Source organism: Peromyscus eremicus, chromosome 10, assembly GCF_949786415.1.
Source record: "Peromyscus eremicus chromosome 10, PerEre_H2_v1, whole genome shotgun sequence".
Taxonomy (NCBI): Eukaryota; Metazoa; Chordata; class Mammalia; order Rodentia; family Cricetidae; genus Peromyscus; species Peromyscus eremicus.
The window spans coordinates 64546146-64567742 of record NC_081426.1 but is presented as its reverse complement, the minus strand read 5'-3'; the positions used below and the strand labels follow the sequence as shown (position 1 = coordinate 64567742).

General features: G+C 41.4%; 1 protein-coding gene across 1 annotated transcript in view; it reads left to right on the top strand.

Moving 5' to 3' along the window:
- Tec (tec protein tyrosine kinase) overlaps positions 1–21597 on the top strand; it is a 112823-nt gene that overhangs the window by 81616 nt on the left and 9610 nt on the right. Inside the window, exons 7-13 of the mRNA XM_059275969.1 lie at positions 1147–1187; positions 2174–2346; positions 4583–4648; positions 10746–10800; positions 13364–13443; positions 14977–15110; positions 18500–18574. Of these exons, the coding sequence (XP_059131952.1) occupies positions 1147–1187; positions 2174–2346; positions 4583–4648; positions 10746–10800; positions 13364–13443; positions 14977–15110; positions 18500–18574 (624 nt within the window). The remainder of the gene's footprint in view (positions 1–1146; positions 1188–2173; positions 2347–4582; positions 4649–10745; positions 10801–13363; positions 13444–14976; positions 15111–18499; positions 18575–21597) is intronic.

Here is a 21597-nt window from a genome sequence, read left to right as displayed (position 1 = left end):
AGCAGTTGAGTGGGGGAAAGGATCCAGAATGTCCACAGAAGGTTTTACAGGGACAGGGTCTAAAAATAGCCCACTCCTTTGATTAGAACTTCATCCATGTCTACTGTGCGGGTAACCATGGACCACACCAAACTCAAGAGGGACAGACTGATAAAACTGATGCATTTCTCAGTGCTGTCATTACAGTGGTACCACCTTATCTACAGAGGATCTGTCCCAAGACCTCCAGGGTATAGGTCATATTGAACCGTATGTATACTGTTTCCCGATACATATGTACATACATACCAGTCATAAAGTATAATTTACAATTTGGAAACAGTAAGAGATTAACTATAACACCTACCAATAAAATAAAATGACTCTAATAACATGCTGTAGTAAGTTATTACACACAATTTCTTATTATGGTGCAGATTTTAATGACATCAGCATTCTTTTTTTTTTTTTTCTTTCCTTATTAAATCAAGACCTCTCACCTTTTCAGATCAAGGGTCCACTTTTCGGCTTCTCTTTGTTGTATCTGAGTGCCAGGATTGCTATTCTTGCATTTGGGGTCATCACTCGGTTAAAAATGTTTGATGTGCTGTGATTATACCACCACAGTTGGTATGGGAGCCGAGAGTGTAAAGTGACTAATGGCCGGCATAGTGGACGCAATGTGGACATGCTAGATGAAGGAATGATTCGCCTCCCGGGAGGGTTTGAGCCAGACAACCTGAGATTTTTGTCACACTTCTCAGAAGAGTGTACAAATGAAAGCTTGTGAATCGCTCCATTTAATATTTTCATACCGTGGCTCACTGGTGAAACTCCAGTTGTTGAATGTGAAGCTGTAGATAAGGGGGCACTACTGTAACCTGACTTAGGCATTTCTTCATCTATTTTTCCGTGATGCTAAAGACTGAAGCCAGGGCCTCACACTGCTAGGCACTCACTCTGTCAGACCCCAGCTGCAGTTTAGATTGTAGCTCACGGAAGAGCCAGGATGATGCTGTGTGGGGAATCCTGAGATCATGATGCTAGGATATGTTGGGAGTTGGGCGTAGTGGTCGCCTGCCTAGTGCTCATTCTCTACCAGTGTCATCTTCTCTTCATCAGTTCTTGTGGGATACCATTGTGATCAACATTTATTGGCACTTTCAGGTATAAGAAAAGCACTGCCCCCAGCACCAGAAACAAAGAAGGTGAGCGGTCTCTGCCTTTATGTTAAATCCTTAAGTTCCCTGCTCTTATAAGCCTGTGTGTTTTAGAAGGGTTTGTGGTTTATTGACTGTATTTATGTTCAGCCATGCAATAATGCTTCCTCCCAGGACCACCTTAGAAGCAGGTGTGATAGAAGTCATCTGAATAGTTCTCGATGTCAAGACGATCAGTTTAGTTCTTTAGCTTTTGTTGTTGGGGTCCTGTTACCTTCTGGTAGACTGGCTTCAGGAGTCATTTGAGAGGTGTGACATTTTAAAGGACTATTTCTGTCTTAGGAGCATGGCACAATAAAGGAGAGGCTTTAGTGATGTAATGATGTGCCCATGGAGTCGGATACAGTGGAATAACATGCAATTTAGACCCAGTTAGTACCTTAACCAATAAGAACTGGGGGTGACTGGGTAGGTTACTAAACTTTGGGTGGGTTGACTCAGCTGTAGCTAAGGACTTACTATATGATAAATACGTTACTTGGTGGTAGCATTGTTTAGAATAACAATGTTAGATCCTAACAGAAAACATGTTAGATCCTAAGCGTGTTCTTTATACAGTGAAGGCATAAAGAAGTGCACATTGCCCTGAGTGGGAGATCTGTTGAAAGACTCTGTGGTGCACTGTTCTCCCAATGCCTGTGGTCCTTTAGTCTACCCAGTGTCTCCTCATGGGTTGTCATTGCCTCACTCTCTGGAAAACTGTCCCTGACTTGAGAACAAACAAGCAATCATCAAACAAAAACCCTTAGAATAGTCAGGGCAGGCTTTGCCCCTCCCTTCAATCTTGAACTCTAAAAAAAAGTCCAACAACACCAGCGTTGTCATGGGAAGGCTCACAGGTTTCACTAGGTGGCTGAGACTAGACTTGAGGCTTTGCACTATGGTGACATGTGAGTCCTTTCTATTTTGCTGCTGTGCCTCGTGATCCGTTTCAAATAGAAGCTGAACTTGCCAATGTCGTTTTCTCTGCATAGAGAAGGCCTCCTCCACCAATTCCCCCAGAAGAAGAAAATACTGAAGAAATAGTTGTAGCGATGTATGACTTCCAAGCAACAGAAGCACATGACCTCAGGTTAGAGAGAGGCCAAGAGTATATCATACTGGAGAAGAATGACATCCATTGGTGGAGAGCAAGGGATAAGTATGGGTAAGTGTTTCCTTTGTGTGTGACTCTCAATGGGTGCACGTGACGTGCTGAGTGAAGTGTGTGCACTGTAATTGGTTAAAACAGACTAGCTCAGCCAGCCACAACTTCAAGTCAACCATGAATTCGCAGCACTGTGAGGTATACTTTAAGGGTTTTTAAAAGTATTTGATGGTGTGTGTGTGTGTGTGTGTAATAGTTTATTGTAATTCTCTTCTTCCAGTTTCTCTCTCTTTCTCTCTCCCTGTATACTCACAGTATAATGGAACAACTTTGTATTTGAACTTGTCTTTCTCTCTATAAATGTGCATACAGGCATAATACATGTGTATAAAATACATGTATATGTATATACAGCAAGCATTATTTGTACAGTTAACTTAGGACATAAGGGGCTTGACCCATGGTGTGTGCCTCCACACCTGACTTGGATATGTCTCCTGTGTCTTTTTTATTTTGTTTCACAATAGTCCTTTCCTCTTTTCATTTTTGATCTTTATTTACCTTATAAAATGAATCGTCACCTATATTACGTGGACTGTCCTCTTCTTGGACTGTCTGGCATACCTCTGTGTTATCTTTTGTAATCTGGTGGTTGGAGTGAGAAGCTTGGTCACCTCAAAGATGACCTCCCGCTGTTCTGTTGTTAATGGTGCTGAGGGTGCTCATGGTTCAGGAGCTGGCCTGACGGACACATCATAAGTTCCCATAATGTATTCCCTCTTGACATTAGCATCCACTAATGGTTGCTACTTAGACCCGTTCTTGCCTTAGGAAGTACAAACGGTGCCTTTTCTAACTCCGCTGCCACCGCCACACCCACAGCTGTTAATTCCCGAAGGATCTGCCTCATCAATGAGCACATTTAGTTCTGGCAGGAAAGGCAGGTGCAGCTGATCCTTAAGTCCCACCATGTTTCAGAATGAGTTGATGAATAAACTTCCTCTGATGGTTACAGTGGTAGCCAGAGGTTTTTCTTAGTGTTGTGGATGCTTTTGTGTTAGGTTTCGATCCAAAGCAGCCATTGTTCCGATTGCTTTGAGCTGAGGACCCTGTTAGTTTTTCTCTGCTTTCTGACTCAGTAAAATAATTCAAGTTCACCTTGTATTTTTCCTCACTGGGCCTGCAGTTTGACATCTCCCCCAAAGAACGCTGCCTCTGTTCAGTCAGAAGCAGTGTTTTACAGGTAACAGGTGGAATTCTGGGATTCTGTTTGTTTGGTGTATTGTCGTTGCTTCTAGGCTTCTGTGGGTGCAGTGAAGTGCACGTGCATGTGCATGCATGCATGTATGTGTGTGGGAGTGCTTACATGCATGTGTATAATGAGCTTTTACTAAAGGTTCAGTACTAAATAGAAGATTATAAAGCTTCTAGTTTAAAGAAAAATTTATACATGAGCATCGTGGCTCCTACCAACATAGAAGTATTTCTTTTTTTTTTTTTTTTTTTTTTTTTTTTTTTTGGTTTTTTCGAGACAGGGTTTCTCTGTGTAGCTTTGCGCCTTTCCTGGAACTCACTTGGTAGCCCAGGCTGGCCTCAAACTCACAGAGATCTGCCTGTCTCTGCCTCCCGAGTGCTGGGATTAAAGGCGTGCGCCACCACCACCCGGCCTAGAAGTATTTCTTAAACTGTAGTGTAGTATACATAGGAGTCACCAAGGGTAAAATGGAAGGTTCCTTTGTGCCACACAGGCCTCCTCAATTCAGATCTCTCAAGAATGTTCTTTTTAACAAGTTCCTCATGGTACCAATGCAGAGGGCACAGACTACCCTTGGGATGTTGTCCTGCAGAGCTTGCTTGTAGAGCGCAGGTGACTCCATGCAACACAGACTTTTATGATGTAGTAGTTTCTTTAAGACATCCTTAGAAATGATAAAGTCTTGACCAGCATCATGGAATATTGACCATCATGGAATGTTGGTCATCATGGAATACTGGAAAGACCTAGAGTTCAAGTTCACACCCTGATGCTGACTGACTTTGGGAACTGAGAGATCATCTTAATCTAGGTTTTGGTTTCCCCATGAGAAAATGAGTAAATAATGTCTGTACAGCTATAATCTCTGTGAGGATCAAATATGGACATACATTGTAAAGTACTGGACAATACAGTTATATTGAATTAATGAGGTAGTTGGGTTTTCATAGAAACTTCAGGTCATGTGCTTTAGCAAACCAATTACCTTTCCTTAAACAAAAATTAAAGTCGTTTCTGTTTGTGTGCTCATCTTAATTCTAGGAGTGAAGGATATATCCCAAGTAATTATGTCACAGGAAAGAAATCAAACAACTTAGATCAATATGAGTAAGTAATCATTTCCTTTGTAAGTGTGGAGAACCAAAAACCTTTGTTTTCCTAATTATGTAAGGCATTTGGATTATTAAGGGATAACCTTAATGTCTTTAGAATGTGCCAACGTACCCTTAATTCTGTTGACTTAGTAAAAACCCAAGTTTTATCTCTCTATGTCATTTTCCTTGAGTATATTGTGTGAATGTCATTATATAAGCAGGCACAGTTGAACTGGATTTGAACAATCACAGCTCAGCTGAGTTTGAAATAAATATCATTGTTCATTCATTTAAGGTAAGGGAACAACATTTCCCAGAGGAGCCTTTAAAAGCATTTCATTGTTTCTTTTAGATGAAAACAACAGTCTATGATTAGTTTTTTAAAACTTTGAAAATAGGAAAAATGTTATTAAGAAAATATTATGAACAAGAGTTGACCTTGTCAGTATTAGTGATATTTTTCTTTTCTTTTTCCACTAAGCAGTGAGTGCATTATGCATTCATATTTCTTCCTGCCATTAAACAGTCTTTGAAAATATTTTCATAGCTGTACCAATTGCTCATTCAGTCATAAATTTACAATATATTTGCTGAGTTCTTGGTATTGATCTATTGTCTGGCAAGGCCCAACGGCTATAACCTGTATATGGACTCATAATAATTTACATAATTGTTTTCTTATCTTGGAGGGTATTGGGTTGTTTCAGGTATCTTTGCAATAGTAAAGTAATGGGATAGCCTCTTCTTGCTGTCTTCACCCATCTCTCTAAAATCTACATCCTGGGAAGCCTGCTTGTGTGAACGTTGTCAAGTTTCCTGATGCATGCCGTCTGACCACTTTACAGAAAAGCTGTACTTTCTATGCCCACGGACAGTGCGTAGCCAGATTTTAATGCATGACCCATAGGTATCAATTCTCTTGTGGTCCTCCTGAGGTAGGATGTGAGTATGACATCCACTTCCTTAAAACTACAGGCTGTTGCACCGCCATCTCAGTGTGATGACATGAGCATACCTCACACTCTAGAAGGAGACCAGCAGGGTCTAAAAGTCCCAACATCAATGGCATGATCTTTTAAAGTGTCGTTAGAAGTGGAAATATAGATAGTATACAATTATGTACTATATAGCACATTTTACCAAAACAGGCTGTGTGCTTGACAATCTTTCCATAGGACTGTGATGGAGCTGAAGAACTCCTAAGGTTTTTTCTGTGTATGTGGATACATAAATGCTTACCGTTGTGCTATAGTGGCCCATACTATTTGTGTACTGACAAGCTGTCAGGTTTGTAGCACAGAGCTATTGCCTGCTTCATGTAGTCTGGAGGGGATGGGAGATTGGGGGATGAGTAGTAGATTATACGGGCTGCCAGGGGCATAATGGACTATATGGGCTAGGTCTTCTAAGTGCACTCTGTGAGGCTTCCTCAGTGACAGTTGCATGACTATGTATTCCTCTGAGGGTTTCTTATTGTGATAGAGGATTATGTAAAATATGGTGGTTTGGCTCTTAAATACATCTAAGGAAATTATAATAAAATCCTTAGAAACAGGGAAGATGCCCAAAGGCTTAAGACTTGAGCTGATTTGAAATGATTCAACCAAGAACTAACTGATAATTTGGTTCACGGAAACCAGATAATCCTGGTGAAGAGTCATAGGAAACTATGAAGATTCCTTATGACGCATGGGATTTCAAATAAGGATTTTCAACCCTGGAGTTTGTAACTAGGACATGAGTGAGTGCTTTGATTATATTGTCACTTGGAAATTTAATCTCTCTGAAGGATTTTTCTCCTCTTCGTGACTCCAGTGCGGGACCCCTCAGCATTCTGTGCCAGGGACAGAGGTTCTGCCTTGGCATTATGCCAGGTAGTAAAGCTGAAGACTGTCCTCAGGGTGGGCAGGCAGAGTTCTCCTCTCCTGTTTTTCTCCTCCCCATTCTCTGCCTGATTTTGTTTTCTTGGGTTGAACACAGCCCATTAGTTACACATCTTCTACGACCTCATGGAGGCTGAATCAACTGTTTTTCTGTTTGTTTGGGCCAACCAGGAATCCCAGGTCACTGCTGTCCCCAAGTCAGACCTAGTTTGACCTCTACACTCTGCCAACAGTTTGGATGCCAGAGGTTTAGAAAAATTTCCATAAGGAAAAAAAAAGGGCGGGGGGAGCCCATTAGGTTGGGCAGAGGGAAGTGTTCTTGAGTGAAAGATGTTCAAGGAATAAGGTAGTCAAAATGAAATGGCAGGAACAGCAGAATGTGTGGGAACAGCTCTGAGTGGGTTTAGGAGACAGGAACAGAATAGAGAGAAGACAGAGATGTGCACATGGTTGGTTAGTTGTGTTTTTCCTTCGTAGCCAGAAGTTTCTCTGGTCCTGCCCGGCCCTGTGGTTGGATGAATCCCTCCCACCCATGTCCCTCAGCCACTTGGTCCCAAGTAAACACACAGAGGCTTATATCATTTACAAACTGTATGGCCTAATGGCTCAGGCTCCTCACTAGCTAGCTCCTACAACTTAACTCAGCCCATTTCTGTGCATCTGTGCTTTACCACGTGGCTTCGTGGCTTCCCGGTGCTTTCACATCTTCGTTCTCCTGGTGGCGGCTCGCAGAGTCTGCCCCGCTCTCCTCTCTCTCCAGTCGGAATGTACCGCCTCACCTTGTTCTGCCTCTCCATTGGCCTAACAGCTTTATTTATCAACCAGTCAGAGCAGTGCATGTTCACAGTGGACAGAAAGACATCCCACATCATTCTTTCATGTCTTTTTTTTCTTGATTTACTCTTACTCTTCCTTTTCAAGAAACTTGGTCATGTCTCACATTTGCAGAAGACTGGGTGTCCTCAAATCTCCTCTTCCCTCTCCTTCAGACACTGCTGTAACGTCCCATTCCTCAGGAAGTTGGGAGGTAGCTAGCCAATTTGAAAAACTAATTCATTCTGGAGTACCTGAGAAAAAGATAACAGATTACCCATACATCTTGGGTATTGTTTCCAAATGTAGCTGTCCTTCAGCAAAAGGTATTAAACTCTAATGAGGCATCTCCACACCTTATGGAGAGGTATGTGTGCTGGCATCTCTGTCTCCTTATGCCCTGTAGGCTCCTTCACGTTCTTCCTGTGTGTATTCCTCTTCCTGACAGGATGAATTCATCAGAGGGTCTTTTCCTCCTGCCTGGGGGACAGGGACAGGGACAGGCGCATGGACAGGAGACAGGGACAGGGGACAGGGGCAGGGACAGGGGCATGGATAGGGATAGGGGCAGGGACAGAGGGAGAGAAGCCTAGAAGAGCTGCTGTGAAGTAGCATCAACAGTTAATTCATCTATTTATTTGTTTATAACTCAATAGACCCTAAAGGGCCTGGGTTTGTATCTTACATTATTCAGCTGCACATCAGTGTAATAAAATACCTCGTAAAGAGAAAAATTTGACTTTGGCTTGCATTTTGGAGTTTCTGCTCCATGATATATCAATGCTATTGTTTTAGCACTGTTGTGAGAAAGAAATCACGATGGGAGCATGCCCTAAAACAAACTTGCTTGCCTCATAATTGGAAAGTCGAGAGGAAAGGTCAGGGGTGCTCTAGTCCCCTTCAGAGCTGTGCCCTTACAGCACAAGGACTTCCTGCAAGGTTCAATCAATGAACGGTTCCATAGCCTCCCAGTAGTGCCCCTCTGGTCACCAAGCTGCTAACACACAGGCCTTGGCACACACTGTGGGTAGAATTGATGGCATGTCCAGAGGATGGAAAGATCTTTTTCAGGAACTACAGACACTGTAAAAAACACCTCATTAGAACAGGTTTCAAGGAGCTGCTTTTTGGGGCACAGAGTCCTTAACTCTTTAGTTTCCTTTACCCTTTCCCGGGGTCTGGAAGTTAACTGTGAGGAACGGGCCTCCTTGTTGCTCTGGGTGTCTGTTTGTCTTCTGAAAGCCACAGTGTAGCTCTCCCAGTTTCCTGCACCTGGACCTTCCCTCTCTTGCTCTCACTTTGAAGATGTGAAAATGGATCTTCTGTTTCCTTGACCAATCAAAATTTTCAATCTCAAACATCTTGCTAGTTCACAGTGTATACTGAGCTACCTTGACTAATTTGACTAATTTTTATGACAGTTTTGGGTGTCTGATAAATACTTCTTTTATCAATAGAAAAGCTTTAGAGACAGAATCTTTTCTAATTTATCACTGTATCTCAGTTGCATTCAAAAATGGATTGATCATAATGGAATGGATTGATCATAATGGCAGCTTTGTTGAACTTGGCCTCATTTCATAAAGTGTGATGGACATGTTGTTCATTCCCAGGTCTGGGTCATCGTTGCAGGCTCTGATATCATTACAGTGTGTTGCAACTTTACTGGGCATTCAGTTGCTTTCTAAAAATAGCGATCTTTTTTGTCTTGTTTTCTTGTTGTGATTTTGCCTTTCTCAATCATGGGGAATTTTATATTTTCTTGTTCAGGGTGTCTGGGATGAGAGGCCTGTTGAGTGCCAAACTTTTCCTGGGGAAAGCAACACACACACACACACACACACACACACACACACACACACACTTACTCAGCAACATACACACACACATATACACCCCTACTCAGCAAACAACAGACCAAAGTCCAACTTAGTGAACTGATGAGTTTTGCTGGGGTTACTTACAGGAATATGGGTGAGGGGTCACTTACAGAAGCAGAAACGACTCAAAGACAGCTGTATCACCAAGGCCCACCCCAGCATGGGTGACAGCTCACAAGAGCTGGGAACCTGGAACACACTGCACAGTCTGCAGGCAGCTTAACAGGTTGGAGAGTGTCTTTTCCAAGTGACTCCATGGATCTCTTCCAGACAGCTTGGCTGGTTTCGACTGTTTCCCGGCAACTGGGCAACTTATCTGACAGTCCTCTTTGCAGCTTGTCTTGTCTGAGAATGACTCTCAGCAGCCTTTACGGTTCCTTCATGGGGAGAGAGGGGAAGCCGTGAATCTGGTCAGTTTCAGGGACTTCCTGAAGCTGTTTTGACTTGTTTACTTTCCATGTGATGGAGCTTCCTGCAGGATGGAATGTTTTAATCTCAGAGAACAGTGCTACACAACCATTGTGAGTAAGCTGAGGCAATAGTGGGAAATTCAGATGCCCAAAAAGGCCCCAGGGACTTTAGGATATTTGTAATTTTTAAGTATTTGGCAGTAATAGGGGGATTCATTGCCAACTGAAAAACATCCAACAAAACAAATTTAAAATTGAAGGCTAGAGAAAATGATCTTATTCACACTCTTTGGGGCCCGTTTGCTTACAGTCACATGGAGGGATGATCCTGGGGGAGGCTCAAAGGATAGCCTGTCTCTGTGGATGAGGAAGGAGATGGAAATACACAGAGGGAGTCTTCCCAAAGGCCAGGAAGGGGCAGATCTTCAGGGCCTCAGGGTATGGACCAGGTAGGGAGGTAGGGAGGATGCTCAGACAAGGTACAGAACCAATGTGGAGGCTAGGGTGACCACAAGAGTCTAGATGTGCTGGACATCAGAAAGTCTGGAGCACCTAGATGGCCTCTTCTTCAGTGTTGTGCTTTATTTCTTGACACTTGAGATCTCCATGAAATTTGGTAAACAGATGCCACAGTGACCTGATGGTCTGCTATGCTGATGAGATGGGGACTGGAATAAGATTTAGTCTGAATTAAAGACAGTGATGTAAAGTGACATTTCCTGCATGTGTTAATCATTGGAATAAAATTTATTCTTGCATTGCTTGTAGTCATTGGAAATGATTTGTTACGTTGAATGACAAGAACAGATGAAATATGGCACCTCCATGCCTACCTACATAGAACTAGTACTGATTTGCAAAGCTGTCCTCTGACAAATTCAGGTTATGCCATACAAGTAGCCTTTGATTCCACTTACCAGATGTGGGATGTCTTCCTAAGAATGTGGGTAGGAAAAGTCTGGAGACATAGAGATGAAGGCATGTTATTGTTGTTAAGAATGTGAGTGCTGTCTTACCATGGTGGTGTGTCTTACATTTGCTATTGATAAGCTGTATTAGCTTGTTAGTCAGACTAAGAATAACAATTAATTTTCAAAATCTGATGAACATCTCTTTCTGATCAGATGGTATTGCAGAAATACCAACAGAAGCAAAGCCGAGCAGCTCCTCAGAACGGAAGTAAGTGGTTGTCTTCATTTTGCAAGCTGCACTTCAGCACAGATTAATTTTAATGAATCCTTCATGAATGGTTCCATGTACTTATGCCTAAAGCCTGAAGGGTCTGTGGTATAAATACAGGCTATCTTTTTCACATCACTTAAAAGAGAGTATTGGAGTGTTAGCATACTGTAACGAAGAGCCGCACAATAAGTGACCCAAATGTCAGAATTTCACCACTTCATAGTTGTGGAGACTTACAGTCCAAAGTCATGGTCAGTAGGATTGGTTGCTTCTGGGGGCTGTGAGGGGAGGGCCTAAGTCCCTTTCCTTGCCTTGGAGATGGCTCTTCCCCCCTATATCTTTGTCTTCCTCCATGCATGTACATGTCTCTGTCTACATCTTCTCTGTTAGTGAGGGTACCAGTCATACTGAAGTAGAGCCACCTTGATGACTTCATCTTAATTTAATGACCCATGTAAACCCTTATGCCAAAGCACAGTCACCTTCTGAAGCTTAGGACTCGGCTCATTGGAGTACAGCAGAAGGTGGATGGACACCTTGAAATCTTCATTGTGAAGGAGCACCCACCACTGAGCAGCCTTTAACTTCCCTACTGATTTATCATTTGCTGCTTTGATTTTTGTTCTTCTATGTATTTTCTTTTTTGCTTGAAGTTATTTGTTTTAGAATAGTTTATGTTAATATTATGTGATAAGTTTTGTAAATTAAAATTTAATAACATGTAATTGCCTATTATAATAGTCGCAATGAATTTCTCACACCTTAAAGTAAAATTAGAGGAAAAGGCAATGAATACAGAGAGGAAATTGCACTGAGCTGAGAAAGACCCAGGTGTTGTTGTTTGTTTTTGCTCTTTTGGGGGCTCACTACCCAGCTCCCAAATAAATCACACGTGGAGGCTTATTCTTAATTATAAATGCCCTGCCTTAGCTTGGCTTGTTTCTTGCCAGCTTTCCTTAACTTAAATTATCCCATCTACCTTTTGCCTCTGGGCTTTTCCCTTTTCTTACTTCTGTGAATCTTACTCTTACTTCATGTCTTGCTGTGTACCTGGGTGGCTGGCCCCTGATATCTTCCTGCTTCTCTGGTTACTTCTTTCTCGTTCCTTCTCCCAGATTTCTCCCTCTATTTATCCTCTCTGCCTGCCAGCCCTGCCTACTTCTCTCTCCTGCCTCACTATTGGCATTCAGCTCTTTATTAGACCATCAGGTGTTTTAGACAGGCACAGTAACACACTGTAGAATAATATTCTACAACACCTGGGCACTCTGAAACAGTTTTAGTCACTTTTTCAATCTGTAAGGTAGGAAAGTTGACTTAGAAGCCAAGGTCTGAAGCTCCCACACATACATTCTAGTTGTTTTACTTAGTGATAGTTCAAAGCATTGCCTGGTCTGGGTGTTAACACCAAGGCTTTGCTGAGCACTGAGTATAGTTTATATGCCAAGACTCATTCCTACCCCCCTGGGATCCTTACTGGCTTCCCAGAGACCACACAATGAGACAGCTAGAGGGTGCCCAGTAACCGGGCAGCCTGGCCTTCAAATTCCCATTTGAAACCAGGGAAGGTTGTCTCATCTTTGTGTGTCCCCTTTCCTTACCTGGAAGATAAAAGAAGACTATTACTAAAAACAAGACTATTACTCAAACGACTGTCTGGGTACTCAGTACATTTGCATATGAGGACACATTTAAAAAGAATAGGTTTTCAAGATGGTGGCTCTTATTAATCTTTTACCAATGAATTCATGATCATAATTACTATTCTAATTGTTATCAGATAGGCTTGTGGGGCCTTCCTTAATTCCTCTGTCTTATAAACAAGAATAAAAGTTACTCTTCAACTATGAAACACATTTTTCATCTTAAAACAATGTAAATACTAAAGATAGGATATGGTTCCATTGGTAGAGAAGTGTCTGGGATGTGAAGCTTCCATTTCTTGCCCTTCACCTGGGAATCTGGTGTGAGCTTAACCATTACTCACTCAATGTTGTTTGCATGTTTTGAATCTCTGTTGGAGTTACTCCATCTCCCCTGTGTCCTGATATTTGACACTGAACTGCAGGGGAATCCGGCTGTTTAAACACAATCTTGCAAAGAGCACTGAGGTTTTTACAGGAGAAAGGCTGTGTGGATAGGAACAGATACTGAGAGGAACTGAAAGTTCCCACCACGTGTGGGAATGCTATGAACTGAAACCCAGAAAGAGGTTCTCAGTGATTGTTTTCACAAGCCCAGGGCTTCCAGCACAGCGGGACCTGCCTGGTGGCTTTGCAGAGGCCCTAAGACACTCTAGCCATGGGCCCCACTTCAGCATGTGTGAGAAATTGTAGTTAGGGAATGTGAATGTGCCTTCCGCCATCTCCTAGCCCAGGAGTTTAAGGCAGAAAGTCACGTGGGTGGAAAGACTCAAGAGGCTCCATTGTTACGTTGCTCCTGTTGACAACAGATTTGCTGCACAGAGGATGATAATAAATGATAAGATAAAACTCTTGGATTTTTGCCACTTCGTTAGTAACTGGGATTTTAAAGAGGAATGTCTGACTTTGGATTTTAGGATAAAGAAGGTGGTTTTATGGTGAGAGACTCCAGTCAACCCGGCTTGTACACAGTCTCCCTTTACACAAAGTTTGGGGGGTAAGTAGTTACGCGCTAGTTTTTAGTTGTTGCTTTTTTTATTCATTTTATGTGTGGGGTGTGTGGGTGTATGGCATATGCATGTTAGGAATGTGTGGGTGCAGGGGAGTTCACCTGGGCATGTGGAGACTAGAGGTTGGCTTCCAGAGATTTTCCTCAATGCCTTCTGCACCTTAGTTATTTATCTATTTTTTGCCACAGGGTCTCTCACTGTCCCTGGAGCTAACCAGCTGGCTAGACTAGCTGGCCAGGGAGCTCTCAGGATTAGTCTGTCTCCCGACTCCTCACCCCTGTGCCGACACTGCAGTTACAGGCATATGCCTGCACCTCTAGCTTTTACAGACATGCTGGGGATTTGAACTCATGTCCTTATACTTTCATCGCTGGCATTTATCTGCTGAGCTGTCTTCTTAACTCCCATATTTTTTCTTTTAACTCAGAGTTTTTATATGAACTCCCTGTGTTGCTTTTATGTGTCCCTAATTTTCAAAGTAAGATACTCCATTTCAGCATTAGAAAAAAAAAATCGAATCTTCGTTTCTAAAATCTGGCTATATTTTGTATTTATTTTCTTCAGAAAATTTCCCTATAGTTCCTCATATATATGTCAGTGTGTGTATACATACATACATACATATTTGTTTAGGATAGTTATGGAAGATTTAGTAACATTCATTGGATAACTACGATGCTCTGAGCTATGCACAAAGGGATCTACATTGAGCAGGGTAGGCTTTTTAATGAGGGCCACAGACAGGCCTGCAGGCAGCCATGGTGGCATAAAAATAAGGTGGAGGGGGGGCTGTTAGAATGTTCTATTGCTAAGACACATTTCAGTTATTCTAAAGTGACATCTAAGCTGAGACCTTACGGCAAGACAGGAAGAACTGAGAGAAGGGCAAGCGGGTTGCCAACTCCGCAGTGAGGAGGCGATGGTGAGGTCAGACAGGCACAAGGGATGTCTGGAGTGGCTGTAGAATGAGAAGGGAGGAGGGAGGGAGAGGCACCGCAGAGGTGGACGCACTCCGGGTCACGTAAGCTTAGGTCAAGGAACCCAAGCTCTACCCTAAGAGCAATTATGAATCATCTCGAATTTAAAGCACGAGACGACTAGAGATCTGTATTCTAGAGAGAGATCTACAACAGAGTGTCTATACTCTTAAGTCTAGTCCACTCCCTTTGAGAAGGGAGAGCGTTCTAGGCATTGCAGGCCCATGTCTCTGTGGGACAGAAAGTAACTGTAAATTAAAATTCTGCTGCGGCTGGCTGAAGGTGGTAAATGTTGTTGTTTTTATTCCCATGCGAGCAGCCAACCTTATTATTGTGAGTACTCTGCAGACTCCCACTTGTTGACGTGAGTTGGAAAGCTAAGAGCATGGGAAAACTAATATTTATTTGTGTCAGGAATAGAAGGAGCCAGTAAGAAGAAATCATACCAAGGTTGCCCTGTAGATGGCATCTATGGGTGAAGTTCCATTATCCCCACCTGGTTACAATGCAGTGTTTTGTTTTGTTGTGTTTTTTTTTTAATAGAGAAGGTTCATCAGGTTTCAGGCATTATCACATAAAGGAAACAGCAACATCTCCGAAGAAGTACTATCTATCGGAAAAGCATGCTTTCGGGTCAATTCCTGAGATCATCGAGTACCATAAACACAATGCAGCAGGTGAGTGAGCTGTGAACCCCCATGAGGACCAGTGACCCCATGATCAGATACTATGAAATTCTTCAGAAGGGAGGTTTGTGTAGTCATCTGTAAAGTATGGTTGATATAAAAACTATTAAGGATATTTTGTATCCAAGGAAAAACCAGAAATCACATCAGATTTCATAGAAATGCTGTGTTTCCACCACAGAAGTCAAGGACTTTATTGTGTGGATATTCACACCTCTGTGCTTTACAGCCTTGGCACTAAACGAAAATTCCAAGATGTGCCTACTTGATGAGCAACTCAGGAGGCTGAGGTTTGAGGATCTCTTGAGTCAGAGAGTTGAAGGCCAGTCTGGGCAACATAAGGAAACCCCTGTCCCCCGTCTCAAAAAGTAAACGTCAAAGATGTGTGTAGAGTGGTCATCGAAGCTTTTGGAGGAGCCAGGGTTTCAGTTTATGCTGAAACTTTCCAAGGAACAGAGTGTAGATACTCCTCAACGTGTAGTGGGATTATGTCACGATGACACCATTAGAAGTTGAAATACCCTAAGTAGAAAGTGTATTTAGCACAGCTAATCTACCTAGCTTTGTAACATGGTACTCTGGAGAGTATGGGGGTATGTGTGACCCTCATGGTCACATGATTGGCTGGGAGTGATGTCTCATTACAGCTACACATCTGGAAGGCACCCTGCCTTACTTGTCATTTGTTTGTTTGTTTGTTTGTTTTGTTTTGTTTTTTTTTTTTTTTTTTTTTTTTGAGACAGTGTTTCTCTGTGTAGTTTTGGTGCCTGTCCTGGATCTCACTCAGTAGCCCAGGCTGGTCTCGAACTCACAAAGATCTGCCTGGCTCTGTCTCCCGAGTGCTGGGATTAAAGGCATGCACCACCGCTGCCTGGCATGGTATCTCACCTTACAACACCAGCCCAGGAGCAAACAAAATCCACTATCCTCAGAAAAGGTCTAGATTCAAAAAGGATGCTTTTCTCAGAATGTATACTGCTTTGTCACCTTGTTAAAGTTGAAAACCTGTAAAACCACTGCAGACTGCAGACGATCGGACATCATGTCACACAGGTTGTTGTTTTTTTTTTTTTTTTTTTTTTTAGCAGCTTAAATCTGTGTTATCCCAACATCAAACAAACAGCAAAAAAAGAAGGCTTCCAGCTTTTTAACTTTAAAGGTACAAACAGGCAGGGTGTTCAGTAGCCAGCTGCTTGATTCCACCTGTAAAAAACTGACTTGTGGGTTAATCCAAGAAAGGGGGCTGCTCTTCTATGAAGTCATCTGCTATTTTTCAGATGATAGGAAGAATTATCCAGATGTAATTTACACACCATGAAATTCATGCTTTTAAAATGCAGGGTTCCGTGGCTTTTAGAATATTTACTGTGTGCCAACAGCCACATTGCCGCAACCTAATTTTTTTTAACACTGTCATCGTCCCCCAAAGAAATCTTGTACCTGTCAGCAGTCACCTATGCCCTGCCTTCTCCAGCCCAGCCCCAGGCAACCACTAACCCCCTTTCTGTCTTAGTACATTTGCCCGTTCTGAACAGTTCATAGAAATAGACCCATACATTTATACTGTGGCTGGACTGTTTTTGTTTTTTTTGTTTTGGTGCATTGTAATGTTTTTACAATTGCCCATGTTGTATCGTGTATTCCTTGTTGAAATAACCAGAAAAGATAAAAATGATCAAGGCCTGACCTGTGGGAATTGTCGAGTATGCTGTATAAATTATTATGCAGAGCCTTGCATAATATTTGTGCAGTTGTTAGGTTCCCAGGCCAAGTTATAAGTCTGTGTTTAATTCATAAATTACTTCCAGTGTCTGCGTAATATTACTAAATGGCAAGGAAGTCAATTGGCCCTTTAAGCCCCAGTCTTGAAAGCTGTCTTAACACACCGACCTTGACAAAATTTCTTCTTCATCTGCTTGTGGAAACCGAGATGCAGCCTGGGTATGCACAAGCTCCAGATGTGATGCTGCTGCTGGGGAAAGCCTACCGGGGATTCTGGACGATGCAAATCCCCAGGGCCTTTGTTTTGCTTTGCTTGTTTTGTTTTTTTCTATGATGGATTCACTGAACATATTCTTAGAGATTGCCTTGTGTATTCTGCTCAAGGCTGACCTGTCCTAGGAAAGAAATCCTGAGGAAGCTGAAATTCCAGAACTCAGGCAGGCAGCCAGAGGAAGTGCCTACTTTTTATTGACAGATAACAATCCATTGTGTGGACATCTGGGTTGTTTCCACATTTTGAATTTCATGACTAATGATGACATGAACAGTTGTATTCATATGTTTACATGGGAACAGAGTTTTATTTCTTTGGACACTTGTCTACAGTGGGTTGGCTGGGTTGTTCTGCAATTTTGTGTTCAATACTTGAGCAATTAAGCCAGGCGTGGTGTCACATGTCTTTAATCCCAGCACTTGGGAGGCAGAGGCTGGGAGAATCTCTGAGTTTGAGGAAGCTGGTGTATAGATCAGAGTTCCAGGAAAGTCAGGGCTACACAGAGAAAGAACCCTGCCTCAAAAAGCCAACAAAATAAAAAAAAAAAAAAACAGACAAACAAACAAACAAAAACCCAACTTGAGCAATTAATTCTTATCAGTCCCCCCAAACAAACTTTTTTTTTTTATAACCTTGTTCGGTTATTCTCTTGTTTTTATTATATTTTTTCCTATTTTTTTGTGTGTGTTCTTATGTCTTCTTATTTTTTTTTTTACCACTATCTTAATTTACTTAACTGACTTTTATTTAGTGCCTACTTCCTGCAAGAAACCAAACCAGCCTTCGAGGAGAGTATAGTGGATGTTAGATGGTCACCAATCCAGATGTACATACAATTTTAAATTACGATGCAATATGCTTTATATCGGAATTACAGACTTATCCGGGTGTTCCTGGAAGAGGGCTCCTGTTTCTTCTTTGGGGCTCTCAACGACTTAAAGGATTTGACTTTCTTCACTGATTTCCAGTGGTTGATAGTCCTCATTGCTAGTACCATGGGGCATGATTTTAATGTCACAGTCACAAACACTGAGTTATATCGGGTGAACCACTTTAATTTGTAGTGGACTAATAAAAATTCTCTTTCATAATTCAGATCTCATATTGGAAAAGATCATTAACTCACTGATAATACGTGCTGGAAACCTTTTTAATATCTTAGGGTGTTGGAGGAGAGAGGAAGCTAGCCTTGTGCCAGATAAACACTGCATTGAAAAGGAAATGTGTAGAATGGCTGAGAGCATGCTCTGCAGTGCCCTGTGTAGACGAAGAGGAGGTCTAAAGAATGAGTGAATGAGCGTTTCCTAGGCGCTTCTTGTTTAGCATTTGACCAAGTAGAATGGTTGAGATCAAGTTCAACTGCAATGGCTTCTTCCTTCTTCAGGACTTGTCACCAGGCTGCGGTACCCGGTCAGTCCGAAGGGGAAGAACGCACCGACTACTGCAGGCTTCAGCTATGGTAACTCTCATCTTGTTGTTGCGTTGGCAAGTTTCCCTGGAAAAGAATCCACCTTTACAAGACGGATGTAGATGTGCAGAATTCAACTCCTCCCCCCGGGGAGGGAGGGATGGAACCATAGTTGTAGAGTGAAAGCCCAGGCCCTGGCAGCCCCAACAGCCTAGGCTCGACCACCTGTCTCACAGAGCCAACCAAGGGATGAAGAGTGGGGAAAAGCAGAGAAAGGAGGATGGATCACTGTGTATTGGGAAGAGAAACTGAAGATCTCTCCAGGGTGCTCACATTAAAGGCTGAAACAGAGAAAGAATTGGGGCAAGGCAGACAGGAGGTATACTTGAGCAGTCTTGGTCCAAGTGTGGTTGATAATGTAGGTGGAAGTTTCTGTCCTGCAAGCCGCTTCCAAGTAACCACAAAGAGGCTTAATATTAATTATAAAAGCTCAGGCTTGTTACTAGCTCACTCTTACATTTCCATTACATTGTTTTTGCTCTTTGGGGTCCTGCCACCTAGCTCCCAAATAAGTACACACAGAGACGTATTCTTACTTATGAATGCCCGTCCTTAGCTTGGCTTATTTCTAGCCAGCTTTTCTTAATTTAAATGATCCTGTCTATCTTTTGCCTTTAGGCTTTTACCTTTCTCTAGTTCTGTGTATCTTTATCTTACTTTCACTCTTATTCTATGGCTGTGTGGCTGGCCCCTAGCATCCTCCTCTCCTTTTCTTGCTCCTCCTTCTTCCTCCCAGATTTTTCCTTCTATATATTCTCTCTGCCTGCAAGCCCTGCCTATCCTTTTTCCTGCCTTACTATTGGCCATTTAGCTCTTTATTAGACTGTCAGGTGTTTTAGACAAGCAGAGTAACACAGCTTCACAGAGTTAAGCAAATGCAGCACAAAATAATGCAACACATCTTTCCATCATTAGACAAATGTTCCATAGCATAAACAAATGTAACACATATTAAAATAATATTCTACAACACTCATATTTTTATCTACGCTTTGCACATGGCTCAATATCTTTTCTCAGTACAGCATGCCCATCTTGCTTCTCTCTGCTTCTCTCTTGACTCCTGACTCCTCCCTTCTTCTTCCCAGCATTCTCAGTTTGGCTTTTCTGCCTAACCTTATCCTGCCCAGCTATTGTCCAGTCAGCTTCTTTATTAAACCAATCACAGTGACATATATTCACACAGTGTAAAGGAATATTCCACATTTCCCCCTTTTTGTCTAATTAAAAAGGAAAGTTTCAACTTTAACATAGTAAAATTATATGCAACAAAACAATCATCAAGTAAGAATTACAGTTAGAATATCCAGTCCATTTGTATTTAGCAAATTTAAAGAAAATACTCTATTATTTATTCTATCTTGATGAGTACAAAGCTCTGTACATAATTTACTTTCTATCATAACTAAGGAAAACTATAACTATGACTATCTAGTCTTCAATTCCATCAAAGACCTCAAAGGATATAACATTACCTGAATATACAGGAAGTGCAGTGCAAGCCACTTCCAAAATGACAAAGACATCTGGCTACCTGGACAGTCACCCAAAGTTCCTTTGTGACATTGGGGCATCAGCTTTGGCCTACAGGCCTGGTATATCTGACAGACATTTCTGAGCTGGGAATTTTGAAGGCCTGTCCTACATTGTCTTGGCAAAGTTTGGCAGTTGCTTTCTTTTGTGTCCTATGACTAGCTTTTGCCACAAAGAAAACAAACTCCATACATAGTTTCTTCAATGCTCATCATCTTCTCTGAAGTAGATTAGACAAGACATGTCTCACTGTCATGAAAAGCCTTAGGTTATTAAACATATTAAATGCCATATTCTTCAGCTTTTTGAAGTGTTTGAAGACCATCTATCTATCTATCTAAATACATCTGTGTATAACCTTGAAAATGTGCCTAATATGACTATAAATTTGACTCCATGGATGACTATTAATCTATATTTTTTAATTATACATTACATTTTTAAATGAGTTGCATAAGCAAAATACCCCAAACAAGAGTAGAAACATACATATAGTATAGTAAAATAACTTTAAATTTGTATCAATAAACCAAAATCCATACCAATGTAAAATATTTTGAAATTAATAGTTGTTTTTTGGATTAAAGAAGAGTTAATAATCTACCCTTTTGTTTCATCATTAGAAAGAGATTTTTGAATTTAACTCTTTTGTTTAGTCTTTTTTTTTTTTGACTAAGACCAATAACCATTTGTAACCAACTCCCCTTAAATGAAACATTCATAACACATCTTTTAGGAATATGGTCATCATTCTCTAGACTATTTCCTGTTGTTTGGGGGCATTGGAACTTTGGGGGAACTTTGAGAAAATCAGGATAATTGTTAAGTCTTGGTTGGAGTATTTTGTGAGGCTGGATCTTCTCAATTAGCAGCTTTGAAGCTGTTTTGGATGTTGGATCACCTGGGCCCTCCATTTTTATTGGTATCTGGTCCCCTTGTTCTGAAAATACAATTTTAAAGGAAGTAACATATACATCTGTATTAATACAGGTATACACTGTGCATTGTACATAAGTCAGCCAAAGATGAATTTTTGTTTTATGTTTGAGCAGGTAAAATATACATCATATGTCTTATAGTTCTTCTAGGTTTATTTCTTTATGTTTGTAACCAGAATTTCAAGGGGTCTTCCTCAATCTAACTTAATCATCTTTAACTTTGAACGAATCCCCAATCTTTCATTTCCTGTGGAAATAAGAACATAACCTCTTCCCCAAAGTAACATATCTTTTCACTTCCACTTTGAAGTCAAGATATTTTTAAAATATATAGATTGCTTTAATCCAGCAGCTTTTATAATCCAATGTTTCCTAACAGGTATTACTCCTTCATCAGCAGTCAAAAAATTCAAAGACAACACAATAACATACAGTATCCAGACTCTATTTTTTATCTTTACATGGCTTTTTAAAAATACCACTTTATTCCCTTTTTAAGGTCTTTATTATTTTAAAACTATATTTTTTAATCTATGGCTGGAT